Source organism: Dipodomys merriami, unplaced genomic scaffold, assembly GCF_024711535.1.
Source record: "Dipodomys merriami isolate MVZ:Mamm:240054 unplaced genomic scaffold, mDipMer1.0.p SCAF_128, whole genome shotgun sequence".
NCBI lineage: Eukaryota > Metazoa > Chordata > Mammalia > Rodentia > Heteromyidae > Dipodomys > Dipodomys merriami.
The window spans coordinates 1,120,880-1,133,802 of record NW_027202582.1 but is presented as its reverse complement, the minus strand read 5'-3'; the positions used below and the strand labels follow the sequence as shown (position 1 = coordinate 1,133,802).

The 12,923-nt window shown below is 52.9% G+C and overlaps 2 protein-coding genes across 3 annotated transcripts; one reads left to right on the top strand and one right to left on the bottom strand.

Moving 5' to 3' along the window:
- Positions 1-7,950: 7,950 nt before the first annotated feature.
- On the bottom strand, positions 7,951-11,406 carry LOC138824265 (peroxiredoxin-5, mitochondrial-like). The gene is made up of 6 exons (XM_070017994.1): positions 11,192-11,406; positions 9,491-9,625; positions 8,717-8,848; positions 8,604-8,642; positions 8,238-8,299; positions 7,951-8,158 (listed from the first exon to the last, which is right to left on the bottom strand). Exons 1-6 carry the CDS (start codon positions 11,360-11,362, stop codon positions 8,053-8,055), a joined length of 645 nt encoding a protein of 214 aa, XP_069874095.1. The 5' UTR covers positions 11,363-11,406; the 3' UTR covers positions 7,951-8,052.
- A 512-nt stretch (positions 11,407-11,918) lies between these two features.
- Positions 11,919-12,875, top strand: LOC138824266 (multifunctional methyltransferase subunit TRM112-like protein). Of its 2 annotated transcripts, XM_070017995.1 has the most exons (4): positions 11,955-12,119; positions 12,233-12,334; positions 12,463-12,552; positions 12,649-12,875. In XM_070017995.1, exons 1-4 carry the CDS (start codon positions 11,970-11,972, stop codon positions 12,754-12,756), a joined length of 450 nt encoding a protein of 149 aa, XP_069874096.1. In that variant the 5' UTR covers positions 11,955-11,969; the 3' UTR covers positions 12,757-12,875. The 2 variants fall into 2 exon arrangements, with proteins under 2 accessions (XP_069874097.1, XP_069874096.1); XM_070017996.1 differs by lacking the exon at positions 12,649-12,875 and having other exon boundaries at positions 11,919-12,119; positions 12,233-12,384; positions 12,463-12,550.
- Positions 12,876-12,923: the final 48 nt, after the last annotated feature.

Here is a 12,923-nt window from a genome sequence, read left to right as displayed (position 1 = left end):
GGAGATAAGAGTCTCACGGACTTTCCTGCCTGGGCTGGCTTTGAACCATGATCCTCAGATCTCAGCCTCCTGAGTAGCTAGGATTACAGGCATGAGCCACTGGTGCCCGGCTCCCTGAGACTTTTATCTCCATTTAACCAGCAAAAAGCTGGAAGTTGAGCTGTGGCTCATGTGGTAGAGCACCTTGAGTGGAAAGGCTAAGAACCCCGGCCAAGCCATAAGTTCAATCCCCAGGATCAGCACAGTTAGGTAAATAGTCAGGTGGGTGGATAGATAGATAGATAGATAGATAGATAGATAGACAGACAGACAGACGTCAGCCTCAGCCCTGCCCCACCCCTGCCTGCTGGTTCCCTTTGGTGACAGCTCTGCATCTTGGGCCATTGGTGCCACCTTCTCACTAGGGAGGGAGCCATGACTAGTCCCTGCAAGGTGCAGTGCTGAATCCACAGCGGCCACCACACTGCCTGAGTTTGCAGACACTCGCCTGTGTTAGGCTCTATTCAAGCTCTGCACCTGTATTACTCCCTTCACCTCCCCCTGAAGCTGGAAAACAGATGTCATCTCCTGTGTATAGTGAAGAAACTGATGCACAGAGAGGGCAAGTCGCTTGGTTAAAGGTCACACAGCCAAGAAACCATAAAGCTAAGATACCAAAGAGAATCCTTTTTTTTTTTTTTTGTTATTGTTTTGCTTATTCATTGAATTTACTTATTTAGAAACAGGATCTTAGGACATAGCCCGTCTGGACTCACCCTTGCTGCGTAACACAAGCTAGCCTTGCATTCATGATCCTCTTGCTTCAATCTTCCAAGAATGGGGATTATAGGCCTTCATTGCCACGCCTGGTTTACAGGAATGTTTTCAAAAGAAAATGAAGCTCAGTACTGGTCTAGTAGTACACACCTGGAGTCCCAGCTACTCACAAGGCTAAGGCAAGAGGTCAAGAGCCCAGGAGTTCATTCAAGAGTAGCTTGGCAACATAGCAGAATAGCAGAACCAGCGTGGGGAGGGGGTGGGTGCGGGGAGGTGGCAGGGTGGCGGGGGGGGGGGGGGACAGGAAAGAAGCTCAAAGGAGAAAGATGGAGGGAGGGGGCAGCTGAGGTAAACCCCATCCTCCAGCTCCTGAGCTGCAATCTCAGATCCCCTTGGCCCCCTCGGCCCCCATGTCTCCTGGCTGTCTGTGAGGAGAGCGAGACTGGACGCCAGCCTCACCCAGCCAGGGCCCAGGGGCCAGCTGCCAGCCACCTCATAATTAAAGACGCACACATTAAAGATGGTGCCAAGGTGCCATTAAAGACCCATTAAGCAGAAGGGGCGAAGGGTGGACGCGCCGTGGGAAGAGAACCCAAACTCACCGCAGTGGCGGAACTTCCAGACAGCCGTACAAACAGCCGTGCCCTCGGGCCCAGCACTGGGCCTGGCAAACCTGCCCTGAGCACCACATCGCAGAGGAAACTTCCTGAAGCTGCCCCTCACCAGGTGCTGCCCACACTGCGTGTCCACTGAGGGAACTCAGCGGAGCCTGGCCTGTGGGCCACTGTGCCCTGCCCACTCCCCCCTGCCCACTCCCCATCCTCGCCTTTCCCCCTTCCCATTGGCTGTTCCCAACCTCTGCACACGCTTCCATCTTGCCGCATGTGGGTGCACTGTGTAGCACACAGATGCCCAGAGCAGAGGCCTAGGAGACCTCAGCCATCCATCCCTGTTGGCCTGGGCGGAGGGGGAGGGGGTGCACAGGGGTGAGCCCCAAGCATCGAGTGTCTTCTGCAACCACCAACACCACGACAGATGCTCGCAGCTTTGCACGGGGCTCTGTGTTGGAAGAAGTTACTGACCAGAATCCATCTTTTTGTTTTGGTGGTGGTATGGGGATTTGAACTCAAGGCCTCATTCTTGCTCCACTTGCTTGTCTGGCTAACATCAGGAGCCATGCCTCCAGTCTACCTTTTTCTTTTTTGTTTGTTTGACTGGGGCTTGAACTCAGGGCTGGGCACTGTCCCTGAGCTTCTTTAGCTTAAAGCTAGCACTCTATCACTTGAACCACAGCTCCACTTCTAACTTTTTCTGCTTATGTGGTGCTGAGGAATGGAACCCAGGGCCTCATGCTTGCAAGGCAAGCGCTCTACCACTGAGCCACCTTCCCAGACCCCCAGCCCTAGCTTTTTTTAAAATAATTTTCTACTGTTGTTACAAAGGTGCTGTACAAAGGGGTCACAGTTATATAAGTCAAGTAAAGAGTACATTTCTTTCTTTTGGGGGGATGGGGATGGTTGCAGGGCTTAATTAAACTCAGGGCCTGGGCATTGTCCCCTGAGTTTTTCTGCTCAAGGTTAATGCTCTACCACTTTGAGCCACAGCGCCACTTGCGGTTTTCTGTTGGTTAAATGGGGACTTTTCAGCCCAGGCTGGCTTGGAACAGTGATCCTCAGACTTCAGCTTTGTGAGTAGCTAGTATTACAGGCGTGAGCCCCAGCACCCAGCTAAGAGTACCCAGGTTTTTGGACAACGTCACTCCTTCCATTGCTCTCTCCCAGTTTTTCCTCCAGTACAACTTAAAAAAAATAATGTGGGGGCTGGGAAGGTGGCTCAGTGGTAGAACGCTTGCCTAGCATGCATGAGGCCCTGGGTTTGATTCCTCAGTACCACATAAGCAGAAAAAGTCAGAAGTGGTTCTGTGGCTCAAGTGGTAGAGTGCTAGCCTTGAGCTAAAGAAGCTCAGGGACAGTGCCCAGGCCCTGAGTTCAAGCCCCAGCACTGACAAAAACAAAAAAATTAATGTGCCTGTACTGGGGCTTAAACTTAGGGCCAGAGTGCTCTCCCTTAGCTTTTATCACTCAAGGCTGGTACTTCACCGCTTGAGCCACACCACTTCCAGCTTTGGAGTGGTTAACTAGCAGTAAGAGTCTCACAGTCTTTCCTGCCTGAGCTGGCTTCAACCTGCCATCCTCAGACCTGAGTCTCCTGAATAGCTAGGATTACAGGCGTGAGCCACCAGTGCCCAGCTTTGTGCAGTATTTATTATACATGTTATGGTTCCTTGCCTACTTTGCTGGGGCAAAAAACCAATCAAGTGGGCTGGGAAGGTGGCTCCGTGGTAGAGCGCTTGCCTTGTGTGCACAAGGCCCTGGGTTTGATTCCTCAGTACCACATAAGCAGAAAAAGCTGGAGGTGGTGCTGTGGCTTAAGTAGTAGAGCGCTAGCCTTGAGCTGAAGAGCTGAGGGGCAGCGCCCAGGCCCAGAGTTCAGGCCCCACGATCAACAAAAAACAACAACAATGAAGTAATGAAGTGTCTCACTTTCCCTGTTCTTCTAATCTCTAACCACTAGGGTCACCTGGGAGAGGGGACCCATTCTGCAGCAGTTGGCCAATCATTCAATTCAGGTCTGACACTCCTTACCTGGGGATGGTGTGAGATTCCCCCAGGCTGGTGCCCTGCTCCCCCCTCCCCCCCCCCCCCCCCCCCCCGCAGTTCAGATGCCAGGCGCAAGCTACCTGTGAGCAGCGCTTCTCAGCATCCTGCAGTAAACACAGCTTCCCACGCCCCCTCCTCTGGTGCAGCTTGTGACTCCTTTGCTTGAACACCTTGCAGATCTCAGGAATGGAAAATAAATAATATTTCTGTTATAAAGAATAGTGCAGGGCTGGGACGGTGGCTCAGTGGTAGAGCGCTTGCCTTGCATGCATGAGGCCCTGGGTTCAATTCCTCAGCACCACATAAGCAAAAAGAAAAAAACCTGGAAGTGGTGCTATGGCTCAAATGGCAGAGCGCTAGCCTTGAGCTGAAGAGCTGAGGGACAGTGCCCAGGCCCAGAGTTCAGGCCCCATGACCGGACCAAAAAAGAAAAGAATAGTGCAAACATCTATAATCCAAGCTGAGATTTGAGGACCAAGGTTCAAATCCAGACCAGACAGGAAAGTCTATGAAACTCTCATCTCCAATAAACTTCTCAGAAAAGGGTGGGGGGGGGGGGGAGTTGGGGGCAAGGGGGGGGGGGCGGGTAAGAATAGTGCAGAGCCAGGCACAGTGGCTCCCATCTATCATCCTAACTACCTGGAGGTCAGGGCCTGGGGATCAAGGCTTGGCTTGGAACCAGCCTGGAAGAAAAGTTGTCAACACTCCATCTCAGTGAATGCTGAGCACAGTGGCACGCACATTCTGGGCTGTGGAGGACGCACAAGGATGGGGAAAAGCACGGTTATATAGTTAGAAGCACAAAATAGGAGGATCACAGTCCTGGCCTGCTCGAGCATAAAGTGAGACTTTACCTTGAAAACAACCAATGTGAAATGGCGCTGTGGCTCAAGCGGTAGAGCGCTCGCCTTGAGGTGAAGAGTGCAGGGACAGCGCCCAGGCCCAGAGTTCAAGCCCCACGACTGACAAAAAAAAAAAAAGAAAAGAAAAAAAAGAAAGAAAACAACCAATGTAAAAAGAGACTGCTGGAGTGGCTCCAGTGGTAGAGTGCCACTTAGCAAGTGTGGGGCCTTGAGTTCAATCTTCAGTACAAACAAAATTAAGAAAGAAAAAAATGAAGGAAGGAAGGAGGAAAAAAGAAAGGAAAGAAAGAAAGAAAGGAAAGGAAGGGAGGGAGGGAGGGAAAGAAAAGAAAGGGAGAGAGAGACGGAGACAGAGAGACAGAGAGACAGAGAGACAGAGAGAGAGGCTTGTATTCCAGTGGCTCATGCTTGTAATCATAGCTACTCAGTTCAAAGTCAGCCTGGGCAGAAAAGTCCCCATAATAGTTTTATCTCCAATTAACTACTCAAAAATTGGAAGTGTAGCTGGGTGTCGATGGCTCACACCTGTAACCCTAGCTACTCACAAGGCTGAGATCTGAGGATCATGGTTCAAATCCAGCCTGGGCAGGAAAGTCCGTGAGACTTTTATCTCCAATAAATCACCAGAAACTGGAAATGATGCTGTGGCTCAAGTGGTAGAGCACTAGTCTTGAGCTGAAGAGCTGAGAGACAACGCTCAGGCCAAGTTTAAGCCTCACTACCAACAAAAAAACAAAGAAAACTGTGGCTCAAGTTGTAGAGTGCTAGGTCTTGAGCACAAAGAGGCTCAGGGACAGCACCCAGGCCCTGAGTTCAAGACCCAGGACTAGGTAAAAAGAAAAGGAAGAAGGAAGGGAGGCAGGGAGGGGAAAGAGAGAAAAGAGAGAAGGAAAGAGCTAAAGAGGGAGGGAAAGAGGGAAGGAAGGTAGAGAAGGGAGGGAGGCAGAAGTATGGGGTGGGGGCTCCAGGCCCTCTCTTCTCATTTCCTGAGTCCCCGAGACCTGAGGGTTTAGCGCCTTGGATGCCCTTTGGACCCTGTCTTTTGGGCTCTCCCAGCGTCAAAGTAGAGGTAGGGTGGAAGGGTCAAGGGTCACGCTTGGACAGAGGGTGTGGTCCAGCAGACTGGCAGAGAACCAGCAAGGCCTGTTTGCACAGATTCTTCCTGGGTCTCTGTGGCCATCCTCCCTCCAGGGTGTGTGACCCTCGGGAGTGAGGAGGGCCGAGGAAGCACTGTCCAAGGAACAGGTTAGAGTTCCTGCATGGCCACTGCAAGCCAAAGAGCCACGAGATCAGACTTCAGTGCCTGCCCTGTGGAACAGGAGCTCTGCATTCACAGCCTGCCTTGGGAAGGGGGCAAGCCAGGAACGGGGCTCAAAAACTAACAAGTAAGCCAGGCGCCGGTGGCTCACGCCTGTAATCCTAGCTACTCAGGAGGCTGAGATCTGAGGATCTCCGTTCAAAGCCAGCCCGTGCAGGAAGACTCTTATCTCCAATAAACCACTAGAAAACTGGAAGTGGCGCTGTGGCTCAAGCAGTAGAGCTCTTGCCTTGAGCTGAAGAGCGCAGGGACAGCACCCAAGCTCAGAGTTCAAGCCCCACGACTGACCAAAAAAAAAAACCAAACAAGTAACAAGTATAAATTCTATTGTATTGATATCTATACTGATAATATATGAACCATTTATGAATTAAATGTTCTTGTGGATATGTGTGTGAAAAGAAAGTGCGACGTAGATAGGGAACCATCTGGGAACTGAACCCCCTTGAATGAGGGGAGCTCACTGCATGGCAGCTTTCAAAAAACCAGCCTTTTCTTCCTTCCTTCCTTCCTCTCCCCTTTTAATTCCTTCCACCAGCACCCAGCTCTTTCTTTCTCTCTTTTACTTTCTCACTTTTTGTGCCAGTACCAGGACCTGAACTCAGGGCCTAGGCACTGTTCCTTAGCCCTTTTACTCAAGGCTGATGCTCTACAACTTCAAGCGCAGCTCCACTTCCAGCTTTTTGCTATTTAATTGGAGATGAAAGTCTCACAAGACTATTCTGTCTTGTCTGGCTTCAAACTGTGATCCTCAGACTTCAGCCTCTTGAGTAATTAGGATTATAGGTGTGAGAGACAAGAGCTAACTATCCTTTTTTTTTTTTTGTCGATTGTGGGGCCTGAACTCTGGGCCTGGGCGCTGTCCCTCAGCTCTTCAGCTCAAGGTTAGCACTTTACCACGTGAGCCACAGCACCACTTCCAGCATTTTTCTGCTTATATGTTGCTGAGGAATCGAACCCAAGGCCTCATGCATGTGAGGCAAGCACTGAGCCAACTTCCCAGCCCTAACTATCCTTTTAAAACATAGTAAAAAGATTTTTCAGGAGTCTAAGTACTCCCTGAGGCATGCGGCAGCTATGGGAGAGGTGTGTGACCAAGACAGCACACTTCCAGGGGCAAGAAGTGAGGTTGGATAAAGGTCAAAAACACCCAGGGAAACTTTCTGGATGGGACTTTTTCTCCAAAGCCCCATTTCCTCCTTCCTGTTGGCGGGAGTACAGATGTGACGTTTGGAATTCCAGCAGTCATACTGGATCCAAAGATAAAGGCACATGTTTGAAATGGCAGAGCAAGACAGAAGTGTGGGTTTACCTGGGGGTAGTGACTCATTTGGTAATATCAACTACTTAGGAAGTTGAGATTATGAGAAATGTGATACACGGTGTGAGGCAAGCCCAGACAAACACTTCATCTCAAGCAGTAAGCCCGATGTGGTAGCTTGTACCTGTAATCCTCCAGTTACATGGGAGGACAGGAGGCCATAGTAGGAGGACCAGAGTCTGATGCTGGCCCTGGAGGAAAAATACAAGACTCTATCTCAAAAATAACTAAATAACTAAGCGGGCACAGAACAGAACACGTCTCAAATTCAAATGAAATAATGCCTGCCTAACAAATGTGAGGACCTGAATTCAAATCTTAGAACTTAGAGAGACAGAGAGACAGAGAGACAGAGACAGAGAGACAGGGAGAGATGATCTAAGTAAACAACTACCCAAAGCCAAGGATGTAGCTCAAGTGGCCCAGTGTTTCCTAGCAGGCCTCCTGCCTGTGGCTTGCTGCAGAACCTCCACGAGCTCAGCGACACAGACCCAAGGGACCTGCCGACTGAGTCCGTGCTCCCCAGCTGGAGGACAGCGCCAGTGTGCACCTCACCTGTCAGCAGTGGCTCTACAAGTGTCCTCCCCCTGGGGACAGTCACTTACCACAGCAGGGCTTCCCTACGCTGCCCTGGGGCCCAGGCTATCCCAGGCTTCTAGCCACTCCACCAGCCTCCTGGACCAGGCCATTACTGCTCCCTCCCAGTGTAAACACTGCTGGGGGCTGGGGCTGGGGGGAGGTCTAAAGCCAGAGGTCCTGTCCTGAGATCTACCAGACCAAGCATGAAAGGTCGAGGTGTGCTGGTACAGGCCTGGCTCCCGCTGTGCTTCTTGGAAATGGGTTACAGGCAACACTGGCTCTGTCTAGGCTTCTAGGCTACAATGGAGCTCCATAGCCTGCCCAAGGCCTGACCCAGCTCTCCTTAAGGACCCTCCTCTCCCCTCCCCTGGCCCCCCAGCCCTCCCAGCCTCTCGGCCTGAGACTATGCCCTGAGGCCCTGTGCCAAGCATTGACTCCACAGCAAAAACAGACTGAAGGTAGAGTATTTATTGCAGGCATCAGGCCAAGGGTCCATCTGGGCGGCTCTAGGTGAGGCGGGGCTGCCTGGGCACATGGAGAGCCTGTGGTCCAGGCTCAGAGCTGGGAGAGGATGTTGGGAGCCAGGCTGCAGCTGAGGCCTGTGCCGTCCGGCTCTATGTTCAGGATCTTCACTACTCCATCCTCTATCACCATGGAGAACCTGCCAGAAAGAGGAAGCGGCTAGCTGTATCAGCCTGGCTCTGAGGTAGACGAGGGTCCCAGGGAAGCCCCCACGGTACCTCTTGAGCCTGCGATTCCCAAAGAGGGGCACCATGGAATCATCTAGTAACAAATCTGTCTCCTAGGGGAAAAGCAGAGAAATCTGTCAAGAATGTTTCTGGGGGGCTAGGAAAGTGGCTCAGTGGTAAAGCGCTTGCCTCGCATGCATGAGGCCCTGGGTTCGATTCCTCAGCACCACATAAGCAAAAAGAAAAAAGCCAGAAGTGGTGCTGTGGCTCAAGTGGTAGAGCGCTAGCCTTGAGCTGAAGAGCTGAGGGACAGCGCCCAGGCCCAGAGTTCAGGCCCCACGACCAGACCCAAAGAAAAAAAAGAATGTTTCCGAGATCGCCTGCTTCCAAACCCAGTTGGGACTGGGACTGACTCACCTTCCCGAAGGCCCCAGTAGGGTCAGCTAGGAGGCGAATCTGAAGGACAGAGAGAAAGGTTATAACCTAAACCTCCCACCCAGCCCCAGCCCCCTGCAGAATCCCAGCCTTACCTTGCCTTCTGTCTTATTCACGCGTCCCCACTCTCCAGTCACAAAGACATCGTTCACACACAGGCATGCTACCACCTGCACACCTTTGTCCTTCAAAGCCCCGACCTGGTCCACATATCCAGGCAAGTGGGTCTAAGAAGGGGAAACAGAGTCATCACAGGGATAAGTGCATGCGCTCCTCAGCCCACCCTTCATCCTCCCCCCTTCTCTGATCAACCCCTCTCATCAGGCAATGAAAATCTTTTCTGCTTTAGCTAAGGAGCACAGATTCACATGTCAGGTGGTCAAGACCATGAACTTTCCATGGGCAGAACTATGGCTCATTTGCCTCAGTCCGAAGTACCTCCACAGTGCCTACCACCCCCCCACAAGAATTAGTAAGCGGTTTAGGAGGACACAACTGTAGTCCTCCTGTGCAATGCTGGCACTGTCACCTAAAATGCTCTCTTTTTTGTTGGCCATGGGGCTTGAACTCAGGGCCCAGGCTCTATCCCTGAGCTCTTTGGCTCTACCACTTTGAGCCACAATGCCACTTCTAGTTTTCTGGTGGTTAATTAATGATAAGAATCTCATGGACTTTCCTGCCTGGGCTGGCTTTGAACCATGATTCTAGATCTCAGCCTCCTGAGTAATTACGATTACAAGCCTGAGCCCAGCACCTGGCTCTAAAATGCTTTCTCAACTGTCCAATCTTGTGCCCAGTTGTCTCAGCACCACACAGATCTAAGAACAATATAGAAGATCCTGATTATTGATCCCATTGAGGAGCCTCACCTTGGAACAGCCTGGGGTAAACGCCCCAGGGACTCCAAACAGCACGCCCTTCTTCCCCTTGAACAGCTCAGCCAGGTTCACCTTGTTCCCAGGCTGCCCTTCAAACACCTCCACGGAGGGAATGGGATCTCCTACCTGGAAGCAAGGACTTTAGGGTAGAAGGGGGTCCTGAGGGAAGTGCAGCAAACGCCAGCCAGGGGAACACACAGGCTGGTGCCTGGAAACCCACAGACAAAGGCTAACAGGTCAGGAGTCCCTCCCTGGTCCCTCCCACATGTCAACATTACTCCACATCCTCCAGGTTTCAAGGAGGCCCTGCTCCATCTGAAGGACTGTAGATGACAGCAGAGAAAGGGAGTCACCACCCCAAATGTTGCAATGCTGTGCAAACAAAAGGCCTAGTTTCTTAAAACAGTGGATTAAAACTGGGTACCTGAAGCTCATGCCTGTAATCCTAGCTACTCAGGAGGCTGAAATCTTAGAAGCTTTTTATGTCTGTTTGTTTCTGCCAGTCCCAGGGCTTGAACTCTGGTGCTGGGCACTGTCTCTGAGCTTCTTTTGCTGAAGGCTAGCACTCTACCGCTTAAGCCACAGCACCACTTTTGGCTTTTTCTGTGATTAACTGGAGGTAAGTGTCTCAGGAGCCTGGCACTGGTACGCCTGGCACGCCTGTAATCCTAGCTACTCAGAAGGCTGAGATTTGAGGATCACAGTTCAAAGCCAGCTTGGGCAGGAAAGACCATGAGACTCTTTATCTCCAACAAACCACCAGAAAACCAGAAGTGGTGCTGTAGCTCAAGTGGTAGAGTGCTAGCCTTGAGCTGGAGAGCTGAGGGACAGCGCCCAGGCCCAGAGTTCAAGCCCTGCGACCAACCAAAAAGAGTCTCACAGACTTTCCTTTCCCACGGGGGCTGTCTTTGCATGTAATCCTCAGGTTTTAGCCTAACTCTTGAGTAGCTAGGATTACAGGCATGAGCCACCAGTGCCCGGTGAGAAGTTTCAAGTCAGCAAGGACAGAGAAGTCCAAAACTCTTATCACCAATTAACCAGCGAAAATCTGGAAGTGGAGCTATGGCTCAAGTGGTAGAGTGCCAGCTTGAGTGGAAAAAGTGGATTAAATGGGAGGGGGGGGCAGAGAGCTGTGCAGAGAATGAGGAGATGAGGGGGACCGACAAGAGGGTGTTCTCCGAGCTTGAGCAAGAAAGTAAACGGTGTGTGTGGAAGGTGGGGGGGACTCAGAAGAGGGTGGAGAGAAGGGGAAGGTCCTAGGAACAGGGAGGGTCCAGAAGATGGGTGAAAGACACCACAGAACAGCGGGAATCCGCTACGGGGACGGTCATGAGCTAACACGGGAAACACGCTGGACGCTCCAAGGGACCACAGCTGTCTCAGAAAATGGGGTGAAGTAGAGATACCATCAGAAAAGCATGGGAAGAGTGCAGCGGAAGACATGCAGAAGAGATTGAAAAGGGGTCCTGCGGTCAAGATGCTTCTAGAAGGTGAAGAATGCCGTGGTATATTCAACAGCCTAAAAGCAGCGGGGGCCGCCGTGGTGTCGCACGGTGGCCGGCAAGGGAGGAGGGGCGCGAGGACGCGAACGTGGACGAGAACCGAGGGGTCAAGGGCGGTCGGCAGGAGGGGCCGGACGCGGCGGCAGGCAGGGGGCGGAGGGGGGACACGGGGGCAGGGGTTAGCGGTCACCTTGATCGGGGCCATGGCGACCGCAGCTCGGTGGAAACAGCGGGTCCCGCCACGCTGCCACTCTCCTCTTCGCGTTCGCGGTCCCGCAGCCGGGAGCTCAAAGGCAGACGCACGACTCAGCAGTACCGGGCTGGTTTGTCGAACGAGGACTCGTAGCCAGGACAGCCCCATGCCCGCCCACCCGGCGCAGCGCCTCCGCAGGACGGACCGGCGGGAGGCGGGGCTTCGAGCGGGCGGGGCCTCGAGCGGGCGGGGCCTCGTCCGCCCCGCCCCGGAGGGTCGCTCGCACTGCGCAGGCGCAACAGACCTTCCGGGCCGCTGAACTCATTTGCATTAGGGGCTGCGCGGTGACGCTTTCACCTAGGGGGCGGAGCCTCTGGCAGTCACTCAACTTATTTGTAAGCAACGGGGTGCTTCCGTTTTAAAGGTTTAATTTACACATGGGGCAGTTTCTCTCCCTTGGCTAAAAACAAAAGGACGGAAATAGTGTCAGCCTACAGATAATGTAGGCTGAAGGCATGTTTATTTTAGGTGCAACTCGGCCTCTGCATTGCAGCTGTTTTACATATGATTTGCATCTTCACGTACGAGTTAACAGCGGGTAGGTTTTGGCATGCGCCATTCCAACCTCCCACCGAAATGCTTCCGGGAACAGCGCGTGACCCGACCAGCGCTTTCCCACACCAGAGCTCCAGCAAGCTCCAGAAGTTCCAGCAAGTTCGCCACTTCCGGTCTTCCCGCAGGTCCAATAGTGTAGAGAGTGCGCGTGCGCGCGCAAATGGTTCCGGAAGTGACGCGACTGAAGCGCGTCTCTTTCCGGTTCCGGCCTGGCAAGATCTCGGAGAGCAGCATGAAACTTCTCACGCACAATCTCCTGACCTCGCATGTGCGGGGGGTGGGGCCCCGGGGCTTCCCCCTGCGCCTCCAGGTACCGGCCGGGAGCTCCCACGCTTTCTCCCTTCCGGGAGGGATAGAAACCCCTGGATCCTGCCTCTGCCATACTAACCCTCCCTCCCCCCCCCCCCCCCCCCCCCGCCCCAGGCCACCGAGGTCCGCATCAACCCTGTGGAGTTCAACCCCGACTTCGTGGCGCGGATGATACCCAAGGTGGAGTGGGCGGCGCTTCGGGAGGCGGCCAATACGGTGAGGGGCTCGACCTGTCCTCGGACGCGGGGCAGGTTCACCGCCGCCCGGTGAGCCGGCGGGAGCCTGGCTGGAGGAAGGGTAGGGGGGGGGCCCCCCCACAGATGACTGAGGTTTCTTGCCCACAGTTGCAGCTGGGCGAGGTCCCCACCGAGCCGGTTGAGGGGTATGAGCGCGATGAGGCGTTTCTAAGGAAGATGCATCACGTATTGCTGGAGGTGAGAATGGGTCGAATGGGTCACCACCCGCTTGCCCTGTCCTGGCTCCCAGAGGCTGTCAGTGCTCACTTTGTCTTTCCTTTCCCCCTCCCTTAGGTGGACGTTCTGGAGGGCACCCTGCAGTGCCCAGAATCGGGGCGTCTGTTCCCTATCAGTCGTGGGATCCCCAACATGCTGCTGAATGATGAAGAAACTGAGTCATAAATTTGCCAGCTAGCAGTGTGACATTCCATGGCCCTATGTATCTATTTCTTTTTTAAATGTATATTGTGTTTTTACTATTTGAGTCCCAACTTTGACCCATTAACACAAGGAACACACTTCTTGAGCTCCATAGTATATTTTTTTTTCTCATTAAAGGTTCAAAACCA

Bases quoted from the DNA above. Each gene is read 5' to 3' on its own strand.
- LOC138824265 (XM_070017994.1), bottom strand. From the start codon at position 11,362: ATGGGGCTGTCCTGGCTACGAGTCCTCGTTCGACAAACCAGCCCGGTA. The intron at 9,626-11,191 runs GTGACCGCTAAC...CCTTGCTTCCAG, and splicing joins TCGCCATGGCCCCGATCAAG to GTAGGAGATCCCATTCCCTC. The intron at 8,643-8,716 runs GTAAGGCTGGGA...TCTGTCCTTCAG, and splicing joins TGAATAAGACAGAAGGCAAG to ATTCGCCTCCTAGCTGACCC.
- LOC138824266 (XM_070017995.1), top strand. From the start codon at position 11,970: ATGGTTCCGGAAGTGACGCGACTGAAGCGCGTCTCTTTCCGGTTCCGG. The intron at 12,120-12,232 runs GTACCGGCCGGG...CCCCCGCCCCAG, and splicing joins GCTTCCCCCTGCGCCTCCAG to GCCACCGAGGTCCGCATCAA. The intron at 12,335-12,462 runs GTGAGGGGCTCG...TCTTGCCCACAG, and splicing joins TTCGGGAGGCGGCCAATACG to TTGCAGCTGGGCGAGGTCCC.